An 18,082-nucleotide genomic window follows, 5' to 3' on the forward strand; every position below is an offset into this window, starting at 1 on the left:
TAGACTGCAAGTGTCTGAAGATGGGAAGAGTGTAACAGATACTGGTGTGATCAGAAAGGTGCCCAACAAGGACGAGAGATTTGATTCCCACACTTTTCTGTTGGCAAAGGAAGGTTACAGATCGGGGAGACTCTATTGGGAAGTAGACGTTGGAAAGAAGCAAAACTGGAACTTGGGTGTTGCCCAGGAGACTGTGAGACGAAAAGAGACAGTTGCTCTGTCCCCTAAGAATGGTTTCTGGGTCATAGGGTTAGCAGATGGGCAAGAGTATTGGGCCCTCTCAGATCCGTGGACCCGTTTGATGGTGAGTGGGAGACCACAAAAGATTGGGATCTTCCTGGACATCTCATCCAAGAAGTTGTCATTCTTCAGTGTTCATCAGAAAAAATTGCTGTACACTTTTACCTTTGTTAATCCTCACAGCCGGAATGTGAAGCTTTTTCCTTTCTTCTCAACAGGTTCAGCTGCAACCAGTTCTGACACTGAGCCTCTAAGAATTGCAGGGGGGTTTGATGATGATGACAAGTGAAGGGTTGAAGTGAAAATGCATGGTTAATTAATGACTAAAATTCAGAGTCTGAGATCAGATGACATTGTATTCAGCCCCATGCTTTGTGCCACCAAGTAGAAACATAAAATTCTTCCATCATTGCTTGCTAAGCCTTCCCTGAGCCATTTCTGCAGGAAAACCCTGATTTCAGGCCACTAGTCAATGGGTAGAGAGAGCCTCCCGGTGTTTCTATGAACCTACACAAGTGTTTTCTAAGCCCAGGAACTGATTACCATTGTTTTGTGTGTGTATGTCTGTGTACATATCATTCCATCAGGTGTAAAGAAGAGCATGATTTTTTTTTTCCTGTGAACTGATCATCACAGGAAACATTCATGACGCCTACATACAAAAGCTGGCTACTGTGCTAGCATGGGAAAGCTTTCTGATGAGCTGAAACCACACTGCTGTAAATTACCTCTGACTTCTGTTACTGGATGATCACCAGTCATGGCAGTCATGGCAGATCTTTCTATGTCAGTTGCAAAAATAGAGTGCCTACTGAAGGCAACTTGACTGACTTGCCATCAGTGTTTCTTTCTGCAGAAGTTCCTTTCACTTGGAAATGGCTCTGTCTGACCCCAGAAGTCAGCAAAGTCCTCCCAGCTTCTCTGTTATCTTCTACAAAATTCATCCTATTTTAAGCCGTTTAAAGTGTTTCCTTGCTTTCTCATGGATCTTCAGTGACTCCACTCATACATACATTTATTGCAATTGGTACAACAGAAAATTAAGAACTGCAGGCTCAGGGTGACAACCATGCAGTTTACCATTTCCGTGGTACCATCAAGTTCCCATCCCTACAGTGTTATCATGGAGCCTGGCCATGGTGTTCACATTCCTCTCAACTCTCCATGCTGTGTCTCTCAGAGTCATTTAGTCTCTTAGAGCACACCAAGCTCAGCTTGTGTTACTAATATCTAAGGTAGTAGGTTATGCTGCTTAGGGAACTATCATAGGACAGATTCCATGCATATTCACTGTATTCCACTGTGGAGTTTCCCTCAACACTGTACCTTCCCTTTATAGATGATTATCACAATAAGTCACCTCGAATAATTATTCTGCAGCTGGCAAGATCATAATTACCCAAGGAGGCTCTGCACACAGGTATCAGTAGGCTGGATAATCTTTTTGTTCACCTAGAGCAGATAGTGAGGGTGAAGTGGCCAGAAATCAGCTACCTCATGAGGCACATTAAATCCCACTATTCTCATTTCCTCTTTGCACATTGAACTGGGAGCAAGCTGAGAACGTGTCCTAGAGACACACAGACACACATGGGACACTGATACTTGTGGCCACAAAGGCTGCCCCAGCCAAGGGCTACTTTCAACAACACTTACACAGAGGACTCACATATAACAGACACAGACTGCCAAGACTCCTTCCTTCTTCCCAGTTGATAGAGAAAGAAGTTCTCTAGAGAGGAATACAGTACTCAAAGGCTTAGATGTATTTTTGGATACTCTGAGTACCTCTTTTGGTCTCTGTGTTCATCAGGCAGACCCAGTATGTCTGGGTGTCTCATTCTGCCTGGAAACCCTGCCCAGATCCTAGGTCCTCTCACATGACTTCACGGAGAGAAGTTAGACATACTGTACACACATACTTGACACATGGTATACTATACACTGGTATGTCTAACTTGAAGTTCTCTGCAAATGCACATGCTCACACATCTCTCAAGCACATCACATTCTCAAGTTCAAGCACAGACCCACCAACAACCTGATCACCTTACCCAAATCAATCCCCCCGCTACTCGCTTAAAGTTTGCTAGTGAATATACATGGACATCCCATGCACATCAGGTTGGAGAAGATATACACACTTGAGAGACTCAGTATTTGATGCCAGGCCCAGTGGCTGTGACCCAGTGCCCTACTCCTGACTCTGGGGTGAAGATACTTGTCTCACTCACACCAGTCCCATCAGTATTCGGTTTGGGAAAACATACCAGTCCCATCCCATGACTGGGAGTAGAAGACCCACACTTCCTCCAGTACTTCACATTAGTGCCGCACTCACTCCAGTAGTGGTGCTACACTCTGCAGCCTACAGCCTCAACCCGACTCCAGTAACAGACCCCCAGTCTGCTCATCAATCTGCCAAGCAGATGGCAACTGAGATCATAGACTGTGGAGCCCTTGCAAGTCCAATCACTGACAATAGGACCCTCACCCACTCCCATGGCTGATCCCACATCTACAGCCTACACCCTTGGCTTAACTCCAGTAGCTGCACTCAGTCTGCTCATACCAATCCCTGTAGCCAGCACTCCAGCCTGAGACCCCAACAGTCCCATCAGCTGCTGACTGTAGCACCCTCACTCACTCTGCTGGCTGGCACCACAGTTCATACAGCAGTGTATCTTACCGTAAATATTCTAAGGAGCTTAAGAAATAAAATACTTTTAAATATGTTCTTTTTTTTCCATCAGAAAAAAATTATTTCTTTTTTGATACACATCTAGTGGAATTGGGCTTCCCTAATTGGGTGGCTTCCATCAAACTTAAACGCAAATAGGAAAGACAATTTGACAAGAGCTATAGGTTGTTTGAGGTGCCTTCAGCTAGCAGTTATGGCACTAAAATAAGCAATGGTGCAACTTGAGACTTTCTTCTGTAACAAGAACTCAGTCAGTTAACCAGGCTTTTCTGAATCTGTTTCCAATCTTATTTACACTTGCTGGTTCTTTTTTTCTCTCTAGAATTTTGTGCCTTTGTCATCTACATCTTTCTTCTGCATTTAGTTTTACATTGTGCTGATGCTTGTTCATAATTTTTCCCTCCAACCTTTGACTGAACTATCTTTCCCTAGAGAAATCTCTGTGCTTTTTACGGAATCTTTAATGGAACAGGAATATTTTGATGGCAAACAGGCTTGAATCTCCCTTCCCCTTTTGATAGAAAAGGGTAGAACACTTCTGCAGAATCTTTTCCAAGGTTTACAGGTATTCTCACCATGTTGCTCCTCCGTGCTGTACCAAAATAGAAGATCTGTGATTCGTCCAAGTCCAGAAGCACACCAATCACTGTCTCATTCATTTCCTTCTTTTCAAGCGTTCTTTTTCCCTGGATAGCGATAATCACTCCCCTGGATCTGTGCAGCGCCCAGTAGTCCTCACTAGCAAGTGTTCCTTGCTCCTCTTGTTTCCCTTTCTGTCTTATGACCCCCAGCACCCAGTCCTGCTGCTGGTCCACCTCCACTTCCCAGTAGTGTTTCCCAGCTGCAAACCCTTCCTTTGCCACCAGGACAGGGACTGTGGAGGGGCTGCTCAGGCTGGCAGGTTCACATGCGTTGTCCTCAAAATCTGGAGCCCCTGGCACTTGGAGCTCGAGGAGCTGGCATTCAGGATTCACAGTAATGGGGACTAGAGGGAAAATGAGAATGATCCAGTGAACTGAGTGTTTCAGGGAAATCTCTTCGGAGTGGAAATGGGCTGAAGCGTTTCAGGGTTTCAGTAATCATGGCATGATTTGACAAAGAATTGAAACATTTTCCCCCAAACAGGGCAAGCAAGAGGCATAGGAACCTACAAGTCCCTTGGAGCTGTCATAGCTATGATGTCTCTCTTGCGGACAAATCCAGGTGATTCTCACCGTCTTTGACACACTTTATAATTAAACTCTCTTTCACTTTTCCATTGTGTCAGGGAGGTGGTTGAGTCATGATCCCTGAATGTGTTTAAAAACAGTTTGGATCTGGTGTGCAGGGACATGATTTAGCAGGGCGTTGTTAGAGATGGGGTAGTTTGGTTTGGTTGTGGTTGGACTCAGTGACCATTAAGGTCTTTTCCAACCTGAACAATTCTATGATTCTATGATGATGATGATGATTATTATTTTTCCTATTATTATTATTGTTATTATTATACATTCAGACCTCACACGAACACAGTTCTGCAACTTCTTTTCTCTGTATTTTCAATAGCCACATCCAAGCTTCATTTTGTTTTATCCAGTTAAAGTGAAGTCTTATTCCTGTGACTCCAGCTCAGCTGGCTGATCTCTAAGATCATGGCAATGTCATTTCAGGAGAATCTGGACAGAGAAATACACCATTTGCCCACCCTTTTTCCTGTCTGCTTACCTGCCCTATCCCAAGCTTTCCAGAAATCTGCAGAAGCAAACGAGACAGAAGGGTTTTGTGAATCTCATGCACAGTTCAGTACTTGTCAGCCTGTCCTCCGTTGCCTTGTGATGTGCAGTTATTGCCATCTGAGATTCTGCCCAAGGCCTGACTTTATCTAAAGCATCAGTATGCATTCCAAGAAAATAAAATTTTTAAACCACTTACCCAACTCAGGTTCTATTCTACCTGAAAGGTAAAGATATTCTAGTTATTAAAATGTATTATATTGAAAGGTTGTTCTAGTTACTAACACCAGTAATAATTTTATGAGATTTTTCTCTGTTGTGGTTCAGTTTTTCGAAGTTGGGCAAACCCAGCCCACAGGACACCAAGCTGCACAACACGTAAGCACTAGCACATTTTGAATTAGTGCAGGAGAGGTGTTCCATTTTGTGGATCATTTCAGTGGCCCTTCCCTGGATGTGCTCCAACAGGTCTATGTCCCTCCTGTACTGAGGGACTGTACTGGAGTACTGGACTGTACTTCACATCTGGATGCAGTACTCCAGGTGAAGGCTCACCAGAGCAGGGTAGAGGGACAGGATCACTTCCCTGGACTTGCAGGTCATGCATCTTTAGATACAGCCCAGCATACAGTAGGCTTTTTGGGCTGTGAGGGCGGAGTGCTGGCTCATGTCCAGCTTTCCATCCACCAGTACCCCCAGGTCTTTTTGCAATGAAACAACTCATAACACGTTATGGTTGCCTGTAGATCTGTCCTAGCTTTAGGTAGAGCAGGTTCTGGCAAGATGGATTATTCACAGTTCAGGAAAATCTTAACATGTCTCTTGATGTCTATACTGAAGAAGGAAAATGAACTGAACTGTGATGAGATCTGTGCAATCCCTTCGTCCTCGTATATGGCTTCCTCATGCTGGTCTGAACGCTTGCATGTTTTTTTGTAAGGTTCACAAGAAGAAGATTTACTGAAGATGTTCTCTTACCAAGTGTACGTTTCTTATCAGAGTATCCTGCAAAATAATGGCTTTGATAAGTGAGAAGGAATCTCAAGGAGAGTTGCAAACTCAAGGTGGATGGATTACAGAGAGGAAAGAAAGTATCACAGGACTCATAGAAGTGCAGCCGTACTATATTATAAACTTAGCTGTGAATAAAACTGAAATAGAGTTCATAGTCACTTAATGGAAGTTATAACCATTTAACTAGAAAGAAGTTATCTTCATTTTCAGTGAAATAGCTGATTTTCTTTCTCATTTACTTCTAAGTTTGCATTAAAACTGTCTTGGTTGCTGTATTTATTTACCTGCAATGCGTATCTTCTCATGTGCATCTAAGTAGACCAACAGGCAACAAATAACAAAGAAAAAAGAATAATAAAAGGAAAAGAAAAAATACTGACTTGAATGGTTTTTTTTTGTTGTTGTTTTTTGTTTTTAACAGGAGTCCAAAGGATTATCAGCTATGCTTTAAAATTATGCCATTGCACTCAATGACAAAAGCTCCAAAATATTCATGGAAAATGGATCGTAATGGTATTTTGAATCTTTGAATTTATGATAAGCCATCAACACTGGTCACAATTACATTTGATAAAGGGAGCAGTCACATCCAGAAAAACTTCATATCAAGGTGTTGTACAACTCATTGCTCTTTTAGGGATGTAAACAGCTTGCTGGCTAGAAGTCCTCAAAGAATTATCAAAACCATATTCTTACCTAAGTCCTTCTCCAAATCCTCTTTGTCTGAAAGAAATGACATAGGATTATCACTGAATCTGTTTCAGTATCAAATCGTAAACTGAACGTGACTCATTGTTCTTGAATGCTATTTCCTCCATAATATTTTTACATAGGACCAGCTGTGATTATTCCAATCTATCTAGTGAGGGAAAGAAGGACATGCTGCATGCATATGCTCTCCTCCCGTTCTCTTCAGTTTGTCAACATACTGAGGAAAAATAAATCACGCTAGAAAGAACCCAATCTTTTGTCCTGTCAGTGTTTTAGCAAAAATCAAATTGTTTCTTTCACTTCTCTGAAACCATCACTCTACTTGCAGGGCTTACTTGAGAACAGGCAGTGCCCAGGGAAGACTTAGAAGGGACCTTAAAGCCCACTCAGTTCCAACCTTCCTGCCATTGACTGGTTGCCATCCACTACATCAGGCTGTTGAGGGCCCCATCCAACCTGGACTTGAGTGCCTTCAGGGATGGGGCATCTGCAGTTTCTCTAGGCATTCTGCTCCTGTGTCTCACCACTTTCTGGGTAAAAAATTTCCTCCTGATATTTAATCTAAATTTCACTTCTTCTAGTTTAAAATAATTCTCCCTCATCTTATCACTATCAGATCATATAAAATGCTTCCTTCTTGTTTATAAACTCCCTTTAAGTACTTCTTAGAGAAGACAGGAATGACAGGTCTGCCTCTTTGCTCAGCTCTGAAGTGTTGTCTAGGAGACTAGGAGTGGGAATCATATGGAATACAAGAGAACACTTTATTTATTTATTTATTTATTTATTTATTTATTTATTTATTTATTTGTAATTGTGAGAGAGGTCAAACACAAGAGCAGGCTGTTCACAGATATTGTAGAGTGTCCATCCTTGGACATATCCAAAATCTGACTTGACTTGGTCTTTGGCATCTGCTCTAGGCGATTCTGCTTGAGCAGGAAGAAGCAGCTTTTGACCCTGTCATCTTTATTGCTGACTTTCAAGTGATTCTATGATGCTATTTTGTCATCCTTTGCTTTCTCTTCTTCAGAAGAAATAAACCCATGTCTTTCAGCCTCATCTTACTGACTATGTACCCCTTTCCCCACTCTGTTTCAGGGCCTCCTTCAAGCAGCCAGCTCATCTATTCAGTTTTCTTTATGGCTTGTGGTTTAGTGAGGTCCACCTCCTGACAATTTTCTGTGCAAATGTACTTCCTCTTCCTTTTAGTAGTTCTTCAAACTCCCATATGCAGATAGGGGAAAAATGAGAAAGGCCAATTAAATTGGACCTCCTGAATACCTGCACGATCCAAAGGTTTTCTGTATTCAGTTTTGGTCTGCTCTGTGGTTTGTCTCAAAGGTAAGACCTAGCACATCAGAAAGGGACCGTATCAAAGAAACCATGAACCAAGAAGGAAGATCCCACGAGATTCCAAAACAACAATGGACAAACTTCTTCTCTTCTGGATGAAATATCAGCAATCCCTTACATGTTTCTGAGGAGAGCTACTAAGTCCTCACGCCCAGATTTTTTGTCAGAGGTGCCAATTCAACTCCCTACTCTACATTATTATTTCACATTTTCAATCTGATGCCTTTTTCAAGCAGCTATTGTTCCTTCAGCTTGTGTTCTGAGCCTTCAGTTTACTATTTGCCTCAACTTCAATTGGCTTTGTAGTTTCTTGTTTACCCTTCAGTCCTATTTGTTTTGACCTTTAATATAACCCTATATATCATCTTTGTCCTCACTGAAACCAGTTGGCCGTTGGCCAAACAGTGGAGTAGTTCTGCGTGCCCTTGCTCCTGTATCTCCCTCTGCCTTTGGGAATATCCTGATTGATTTTATCTTCCCTCCACATATTTGCAGGAGTGGAGTCTGTTGCATTCTCTCCTAAACTCTTCTCAGGAGTATTTGACATAATCTCTTGAAGTGCTGCATTACTGAGATGCATTTTCACTTTGGACAGCTTGGGAAGGAAAGGAGCATACTGCTAGATATAGTATGAGACACATGGCTTGAATGCAAGCATTTAAGCAAGATATGCAAACATTTGAAGTGTGTGATACAAGTAAAGACATCTGATGGTAGTGCATGAGAACTGAGCGTCGTTCAAGATCTCAGTGTGGATAGGCTAATTCAACCAATATGGAAAGCAGTGCTCACTGCTCATAGAACAGCTATTCCTTAGTGAATATACCATGTAGAATCATGTGAGTGGGAAGTCACCTTTAAAGGTCATTTAGTGCAACTCACCTGCAGTGAACAGGGAAATCTACAGCTGAATCGGCCTGTGCAGGGCCCCATCCAGCCTAACCTTGAACGTCTCCAGGGATGGAGCAGATAATGGCAGTATCTGGCCAAACCTGGAGCCTTGCCAAGGTGTCTCAGTCTGGATGTCCTAGGAAATAAGGCTGTGATTTTTTAACAAGCTGTATTCTGGCACATGTAAAGAGCTAGGGTTTGCCATGGGCTCTGCACGGGCTTGGGGAAACAGATCTGTGAACAATCTCTAGGCCAAGATCTGCAAGATCTGCTAAGGTCTTTCCAGTTCTTTGATTCCTCCTAAGTCTTTCTGTGGTGTTTGATGTTAAAATGTCTATAAAAGGCCATTTGTGAAGCTTTTGGCCAGGTTAGCTGGGGCTCTGAGTAACCTGTTGTGAAAGTTGTTCCTACCCATGGAAGAGGGTTGGAGTGAGATGGCTTTTAAGATCTCTTCCAACTCGAGCCATGCAGTGTTCAGTTACTTTTAGGAAAACAGAGCCCACACCAAACTCACAGGCAGTTCCTGTCCTGTGATACAACATTTTTCTTTGTGCAAAGACTAGATGGAACTTCTAAATCGCCGTGGTATAATATAAAGCTGATCTTGCTTCACTAAAACCCATCACCTGGTTTAGTCTGTGTTAGGCTGGATCGGCAGAGGTGCTATGTCTCTTCTGCAAATTTCTTCCTAAACTCTTCCATTCACCCTTGCCTCAGGATCTGACAGTGCATATCACGTATGAAGAAATTCACTGTATTTGAAGAGTTCCCTTTCTTGCTTGGGAAATGAAGTGGATATTCTACTGGCACATAGTCATACCTACATACCTATATATACCTACCAGGGTAGAGTCACTTTTTTTTTTTTTTTTTTTGTAGCTTTGTGATTGAAGGAGTCTTTTCCAACCATGGCTCTATTCTATAGTATCCTTCATAAAACTCAAAGGAGAGAACATCCGTTTCTTATAAAAACCTAGACACTTGACCTTATGGTGATATTACAGCAGTGTTTTTTATTGTCTGAGCTATTCTATATGAAGCCTTTTCTTTCATGGAATCTGTACATGTGACTTTTCCCCCATACTGGCTACTTGTAGCCCTGCTCAGTGATCTAAGCATTCAGAAACTTGTCCCCCTTCTTCTCATTTTAGCTGCAACTCTTAGCTCCATGGGGATCCCCAGCTTTCAGGGCATGTGTTGCTTCTCCTCAACAATTTTATCTTGAACAATAGCCTGTCCATACCTTATCCCTACTCAAAACCCTACAGGCAATTCAGGTACCCCTAAACCTTAGGGCTGCATTCTTTAGCACTGCTACTGCTACTGAAACAGAAAACATTCGTTTTGGGGATTGCTACAGCCTGATTTCAGAGAGGAAAGCTATACTGGAGATACAGGATGTGTCCACTATACAAATGTTATTGCAGGGTAAACATAATTCCTATGGATATATTACGTATCATCTTGTCTTTGTAGATGTTTCCATTCTCATTGCTGCAGATGCTGAGGTTCTTGCAGAGCCCTCTGGCACTCATGTAAGCCAGCGAGTAGGTATGATGAAGCCTGATCCTAAAGCTGTGCATTAAATCAGCAAAAGCCACAAAGAGGCTGAATTAATGCAAACAAAATGTATTTCAGGGAAAGGTCAGGCTGGCCTCATCATGAGACAGGCAGTAGAAGCCAAGCCCCAGCAGCCACCTCATCTGGAATTCCCAGCGATGTGTGTTTCTTAGCCTCCTTGGAAACTCTGTCACTGAGACCGCGTGAGTTTAAGCAATTTCATTCTAGCAGATCACTCACCTCATTTTTCTTGTTCTTTTATCTGTGGAATGTTGCTTATGCTTTTCCTAAATTGATTCTTTCCTAAATTCATCCCTTTCTTCATTCTCCTCTCCCATGGAGGCCAAGTGCATGCAGATGATTTCATGCACAGGATCTGACATCAAGGATGTGTGTGCATGTGTATACACATATATAGTGTGTACATATTAATATATAGAGACATATAAACACACATACGGAGCATACAACCAAGGCTGAAAAACTTGAACTATTTCTGTATGCACATTAAAAGAAAAAAATAGAAAAGAGGAAAGTGTAGTGTGTGTGCCTTTCCACTGTGGTGAAGAATGTATTTTCCTTTGCTATGATCAAGTTCATTTTGCGCTACCTCGGAAGAAAAACCCCAGTGCAGCACCTCTAGAACAACTAGAGCCTGAAAGCTTGAAGGGAGAATGTGGAGTCTGAGTCAGTCCAACTCAACTTCAGCAGGTAAAAATGGATGAAGAAATAAATAGTCCAAACTTTTTGCTAAACTATACTACCTTCTGGTGTCCCTACAGATACCAGCAGCAGTGTAGATACTGATGTCTTATTCTTCTCTTGTCTTATCCAGCACCAGATGCTCTGTTCTCCCTTAACTTTGGGGTCAGAGAATTTGCTCACGCAGTTCAACTCAGGCAGGCATCCTGTCCCATCTTGTTGGTGTTTTCTCCATTTTGTACATCCAAGCCACTGAATCAACCAACAGTTTAATGTTTCATAGATATTGTTTATTTGATTCATCCAGCTGTGATATTTGTACACTGTAGCCTTGTACTTTCAGGAGGTACAGACTAGTAAAAGGTCACAACTTCTATGGTAATGCACCAATGCAGGCTACAAGATTTGCAATATGGCAGCTAGCTATATCTCTTTGTTATAGATATGAGAATGATTTTCTAGTGCTCACGTGACTTTTACCTGGTGGAATTCAAATCGCTAAGCTGTAAACAAATGGGGAAAGCATAAGAAAACTAATTAACACTGTATTTTCATTGGGGTTGAGAGACGACTGTGTCGTTTTAACTGTACCAATGCTGAACGTACATGTGAGACACTGAGAGATATGAAAAACTGAGCAGAACCCCAGAGAAGAAAAAAGACAGATTCTAGGAATTTTTTGGTATATCTGCTGTAAGTTTTATTTTTCCTTGTGGCAATTGGATAATCATGGCTATAACTGTTTATATTACTGTGATTATGCCAATATTTGTATTTTCAATGAACTATTAAAATCTGTACCCAACTACCAGTGAATTCCTGGCTCCACGTGTTCCCCTTGTTTGCCTTTGACGAAGAAGGCAGTTAAATTTAATAAGAGTTCACAAAAATCTTGCAAAGACTGTGTTCATAGTTGTCTAAGTAACTGAAAATACCTATTTTTTAGGCCTAAGAATGGTGCACTGTGTAATACAGGACCAAATCCTCCTGAAATAATTATCGCTTCTTTAACAACTTTCAGGGAATGCGTTTGAAAGTGAGTTATGGAGTTAATGACATACATCACCGAGTCCTCTCCTTGTCTGTTGTGAATGTTTTGGACAAGCACAAGGGCATGTTCAGCTTCCCCATCAACACTTCACATCTCAACACTTTTTACCCATTTGCTTTCACTCCTTCTCTTTTCTGCAGCTCTGGCAATATGAGGCACTAATGGAGTGCATGGAGAAGTTAAATTGTACAATACAGTTGCAAAAGTAACTTTAGCTATTCATTTGTTTAAAATACTTTGCATAGAGAAAGTTGTGTGTTTAGTATATGATACCTGAACCTTTGGGTTAAAACATCATCTTCTAATTCATACACATTTGTGTTTGACATCAGTCATTGTAGAGACTATATCCCTTAGACAATGTACCTGAGGAAAGTATGAACTCTACAGACATCATAAGTTTGGGAAGGTGATGAAAGGCACAGGAACTGATCACTCTAAGTTTTGACATAGTCACGCATTTGTTAACAACTAGATTTTGGTGAGACCGTTTTGTTTGAGTCTGAGACAAGGCATCAACACAACTTTGCCAAGAGTTAACAAAGAACCAATTCTTATGAGTCATGTAAATTCTGCATCAATGATTACAACTCTCTTCTGTTTCTTGTTAGGGCTATACAGTTCATTTGTCTTTTCAGTTGTAAACATTTGTTGAGCGGCATTTTCAGCCAGGTTTTGATGACTGACATCTTTCTTCTAAGTTCAGGTGCCATCTTATTCAACAGCTGCTCTTTTGTAATAGATAATATACAGAAACTACTATGTGGGCAAATAGCATCATCTAAATATTTGATTTTCTTTTCCACTTGAGGAAGTTACCTGTTGAACAAATAGTTCATTTAAAAGAAAACCAGGAAAAAAAAAAAAAAAAAAGAAGCACAACCCCAAAACTAGTAGAGGTTACTCCAACTGTTTCATGTAATTCTTATTTCAAGTGTATGATCTGAGATTTTTTTCAACAGTTAAATTCCTAAAGTATTAATATATCTCAGTGTGTTCCCCTGCTTGAAACACTTCCGCACTACATCTGCAATTGAATTTGTTTCATATGTATTCACCCCACCTACATTCCCTTTAAAGAAATACACATTTATCCAAAAGCTTTGTTTTGGAGTAGCTGGCTCTCTTAGTGATTTGCTTGAGGTGTGTGTCTGCTCCCTTAGGCTCTTTAGAATAGAATGGGACTGGACAGGGTCATTTCAGGTACTCAAAGAAATAAATGCTTTCTTTGTCACATCACATTCTTATCTCTAAGTAGGAGAGAGAGAGATTTGAAGGGAGGACAATTCAGTGGATAAGAAATAAACTGGATGGTTGCAGCCAAAGTGTTGTGGTCAGCAACTCAATGTTCATGTGGGGGGCTAGTGACCCCAGGGGTCCATCCTGGGACCAGTGCTCTTTATAGTCTTTATCAGTGACCTAGACAGTGGGATGTAGTGCACCCTCAGCAAGTTTGCTGATGATGCCGAGTGGAGCAGTTGTTACATTAAAAGGAAGGGACAGCATCCAGAGGAACAAGCTTAAAAAGTGGGCACAAGATAAAATAATGAGGTTTAACAAGACCAAGTGCAGGATGTTTTTACAGTGAGAGTAGTGAGGCACTGGAACAGCTTGCCTGGAGGTGTTGCTGGTGCTCTGTCCCTGGAGACTTTCAAGGCAAGGCTGGATCAAGCCCTGGGCAACCTGATTTAGCTGCGCACATCGCTGTTCATGGCAGGGGAGCTGGACGAGGTGAGCTTTAAATATCCCTTCCAACTCTAAAGATTCTGTGATACTGTGTTGCACTTGGATCAGCGAAATCCCAGATAGCAGTGCAGACTGGTAGAAAAACTCAGAGAGAGCAGTGCTGCAGAGAAGGACATGGAGGTTCTGATGGGCAAATAGTGGGACATAAGCCAGCAGTGTGGGCTTGCAGCCTGGAAGGCCAACAGTATCCTGTTGTATCCATCAAAAATTCATTGGTTAACTCCTTCTTGGGGTTAATTTTCCTCAACGTTTTAGAAACCTTTTTTTTTTTCTTTTTTTCTTTTTTCTGAAGTTTTCACCTTATACTTCTTTTTACCTCCCACAGAGTATTTGACTACAAGAAGTGTAAATTCCCTGCCACACCTATTATTTTTATTCCCACCTTCTTTTTACTGCATTGCAGAGGTTAATAGGTAACCTTTGGAAATATAAGTTTTTTTTTTTTTTTTTTTTTTTTTTTTTTTTTTTTTTTTTTTTTTTTATGATCAAGAAAGCTGATTGGTAGAGTCCAAAGGTGCCAGAATCCTTCTGAGCACTGCTGACAGATTTAAGAACTTGCATGTGGATTTCAGGAGGGTGCAGCTGCGTTTGTGGAAATCTAAAGCAGTACTATTGAAATGCAGGTCTGCATTTTGGTTTGACACAATTGGTAGTTCATTTAGATGCTTCTGTAGGTAAGAGCTCTGAATATTTCCCCTGTCTCCTGCAGTTGTTGTGTTGTACTGACTTGTGTTGATTGGCAAATATTTCAGAAGTTACCCTGACAAAAATCTCTTGGGATTATGTCTGGGAGCTGCTGAATGATGTTTTATGCGTGTGTCTGTATGGCGAACTGTTGTTTGTTAGGCACAGTACAAACCTCAAACGTACCTTCTTGACTATCTGTCTTGAAGACATAGTTTCTTTTTGACAGGACTCAAAATCAAGTTAAGCAGCAGGAAATCCACACTCATCAAGTGAGATGTGGTTGTACAGTCCGTTTGGTTAGACTCAGATGCAACTGACAGCATAAAATGGGAATGGATCCCTTAATCCTCTCCTCCATTCTGTTGTCTTTCTTTGCTGTGAGTCACTACTTTCATTTCTGACGTTCATCCATCTTTATGTCCCTGTTTGCAGCTGGTGCACTCCAGGGTTTTCATTGCTGTCCTTTCACATGGCAGTGCCACAGCAAGGGTAGTCATGAGGGACGACCTGATAGGCACTTTAATCCCTGTTGTTTATTTTCGTTGTGTTTTTGCAATATGATCTTTTTTTCTTCCCCACCCCCTCCCCCCCCAGTATACTGTACTGTTTCCTTTCTTCTTGTTTCCTCCCATGCATCTCACCTCTTGATGCATAGACCCCTGCATCCTTTATTTTTCCTTTAGACATAGACCTTTTTTCTGTCATACAGGTATGGGGCTGACAGCAGTCATCTTCCTCTTGGTGTTGGCATCTAGACACCAGCCCACTGCAGGTAATTTTGCTCTGTAATGGATGAATTTTCCTCTGTGCTGAATTCTTTTATGGGACTATGAATAATACATAGGATGACACCCATAACTCTTTTCCTCTCCAGAAGGTCCGGTTTTTGATGATTTATTTCAATTTCAGGAAGCACAGATGCATGTTCTGGGATTGAAACTGAGCATCTGAGTGCTCAGTTGTATCTGAGCCTGTGTAGTTGATAGAAGACAGGCATAATGTAATTAATTTATCCTACAGTACTCTTCCAAAGGAATTAATCATGTGTAGGGAGTGCAGTTTCTCCACGTTTTCTCTACAAAATGATTGCCTCAGGGAAATGCATATATTTTAAATGGCCAAAACTTGATGAGATGAATAAACTCAGCTAACCTAAGTAGTTGAACCTAACTGCTACCCTAAGCCCTAACTTGAACCCCATCCTAAACTGCAATTCTAAACCCTAAACACTAATACTAACCGTATCTTAACTGTAACTGTGGCAGTTGTGCACAAGTACTTGATTCTGGTCACTTAAAAAAGAGATAGCTTTTAATAACTTCTTTTTCAAGCTCATTCATGATGTTTAATTCTCAAGCTTGTCCTCTACAATCTGGTTGATCAGACTAGTACATGCTAAAGTTATATGATAAGGGCTGCAGCTTCAACGAGTAAAGTGCTGATAGGACTTCACAAATGCAAAACTTCTCAAAGACTCCCCTTTAAAATCTCCTGTTTCTCAATCTCCTCTGTAGGTGTTGGGCATGATCCATTGCTTGTTGTGGATGATTATGAGGATGGTGGTATTCGACTCAAATGTTTATCTGAAAGGTTGTTTTCTGAAGCTCAGCTGTTGTGGACAGACAGTAGAGGAGACAACATCACAGGAACTCCTCTCTCTGCTGACACTGGCACTGCTGGTGTCAGCAGCTCCATCGTTCTTAAAGCAGGATCTGGGAACTCCATGTCCTACCGCATTCTAGACAAACAACTGAAAACATCAACAGAATCTTCTGTTGCCATTGCAGGTAGGTATGAGCTTCCAGTTTGTAGTGAGCTAATGCATGCAGACCAAATTGCCCCAGGAGCACGTATTTATAGTGGTACAGAGTAAACAGTTTTTTTCCTTAATTTTTTTAGTTGTTGGTTGGTTCAGATTTTTGCTGCTGTTATTTTTTGTTTTTCCTTTCATCTGAACAGCCATCAGCTTCCCCGTGTGATAAATTGTAAAAACATAAACAACTAAAGCACAAAAATATCCTTCCATGGGTGCGATGTTGCATGGGGAAAATCAGCTCCTGTTATCAGATCGTTCCTATTCTCATTTTCATGGGTGGGGAAGGCTACTCTTCCACCTCTCTCTCTTTCCCTTTCATTTTCTTCTACTTCTTTTTCTATTGCTATAACACCTGATGTTGTGGTTTAGACAAACCTCTGATGACACACACACAAAGAAAATAACTCAGGGATATAAAAGTCCTGGTGAACTGCTCCTTCAGGCGTCTATGAATGGAACTTAGATCCAAATTCATTTTGTTTCACTTTAGACATATAAAAAAGTTTTTTGTTGTTGTTGTTGTTTGTTTGTTTGTTTGCATTCAAAGGAGTTCAACAGACTTCTCCAAAAGTGATTCAGAGTGTAGTATGTGAAGTAATGGCAAATTAGCTGTTGTTGACAGAGATGACTAGTTTAACTGGAACATGGCTAACCTTATTATTAATCATATTATCCTTACTACTAGCAGCAGCAGCAGCAGCAGCAGCAGCAGTATTTATTAGTATTTATTATTTTATTCTGGGCTTCCTAGTAAAATTAAATGTCGTTACAATATACTGCTACAGACATATAGTGTACTACGCACGCAACACTTCTAGCACAAGCAGTTACCAACTCAGCTGTATCTTTAGCCATGTTCAAAGCTTTTATAAGAGCCTGACCATACAACTTTAAGGCTTCACCAAGTAGAGCCACGATCATATCTTGCTCTAGATCATGATACTCTGAAGGTTGTTTCCAGGTTTATGCTGATGGTTTGCCTAGTTGAAAGTGACAACTAGGCTATTGAAACCGAACATGAGCAATGAACAGAGGATACATCAACAGTTGGCTCTGCAAGAACAATGATAATTGATCTCTTGAATAACTTGCAGATGCCTTCTTTCCCTCCACCTCCCCTTGGCTGGCGGCATTTGTTGTGATCCTGCTCCTGAGCATATTCCTGGTCCTCGCTGCAATTTATAAAATCAGAAGTAAGTTCCACTCATAATGCCAAATGCAATCTGGTTGAAAACATTGCCATTGTATTCATAATTATCTGGGGAGTGTGCAGGGTTATGAGACAAACCTGTACTTTTTCAGCTTTGACTTCACAGTATTTCTACTCAGATGGTATTTCTTTTTTTTAAGCAACTGTTAACTACTCCAACATCCTAGAGTATAATCCTTTACAATCATGTCCTAGAAGATAAATCAACACATTACTGTAGTGAAATAATTACCTCAACTTAATCTCATGATTGAAATAGTATTCTTGCAAATACCTGAAATATGTCACCATACCCAAAGATATCCACTGGTTCCATTTATTTGCAAGCTATTTTACTGCTTAATACAGTAGTTCCTAAGACAGTTCAACAACGCAAATCAGCTGCCAAGGAAGTGCACTGGCTGATGCTTTTCTTTTAGCACCACTAATTTTATTCATTAAATTATGTGAGATTTCTTGTAATTTTAATGGAAAGCATATATAAACCAAGACATTTTGAAAATAAATGTTCTTTACTGAACAATACACATAACCACTACAGAATATCCAAGGTTTCATATGCGATCCTACAAGCAAACAAGGAAGAAAGTTGGATAACATTTTCTTTCTCCCTCTCCACCCCTTTTCTCTCTCTCAGATAACAATAAGGAAATCACTCGTGCACGTAAGTAATACTGATACCTCT

The 18,082-nt window shown here is 40.9% G+C and overlaps 2 protein-coding genes across 7 annotated transcripts in view; one reads left to right on the plus strand and one right to left on the minus strand.

Moving 5' to 3' along the window:
* The window catches only part of LOC121107837 (butyrophilin subfamily 2 member A1-like), a 142,035-nt gene that overhangs the window by 41,455 nt on the left and 82,498 nt on the right, over window positions 1-18,082 (plus strand). For all 6 annotated transcript variants that reach the window (XM_046904816.1, XM_046904817.1, XM_040654171.2 and 3 more), the window contains exons 18-24: window positions 4,067-4,144; window positions 10,102-10,168; window positions 10,264-10,388; window positions 15,081-15,143; window positions 15,886-16,158; window positions 17,282-17,380; window positions 18,035-18,061. In XM_046904816.1, coding sequence (XP_046760772.1) covers window positions 4,067-4,144; window positions 10,102-10,168; window positions 10,264-10,388; window positions 15,081-15,143; window positions 15,886-16,158; window positions 17,282-17,380; window positions 18,035-18,061 — 732 coding nt within the window. The remainder of the gene's footprint in view (window positions 1-4,066; window positions 4,145-10,101; window positions 10,169-10,263; window positions 10,389-15,080; window positions 15,144-15,885; window positions 16,159-17,281; window positions 17,381-18,034; window positions 18,062-18,082) is intronic.
* LOC121107841 (butyrophilin subfamily 2 member A1-like) overlaps window positions 3,007-18,082 on the minus strand; it is a 143,329-nt gene continuing 128,253 nt past the window's right edge. The window contains exon 13 of the mRNA XM_046904836.1: window positions 3,007-3,926. Within this exon, the coding sequence (XP_046760792.1) occupies window positions 3,391-3,926 (536 nt within the window). The 3' untranslated portion in view covers window positions 3,007-3,390. The remainder of the gene's footprint in view (window positions 3,927-18,082) is intronic.

The sequence above is a fragment of the Gallus gallus genome, chromosome 31 (assembly GCF_016699485.2).
Source record: "Gallus gallus isolate bGalGal1 chromosome 31, bGalGal1.mat.broiler.GRCg7b, whole genome shotgun sequence".
In the NCBI taxonomy this organism is placed as follows: Eukaryota; Metazoa; Chordata; class Aves; order Galliformes; family Phasianidae; genus Gallus; species Gallus gallus.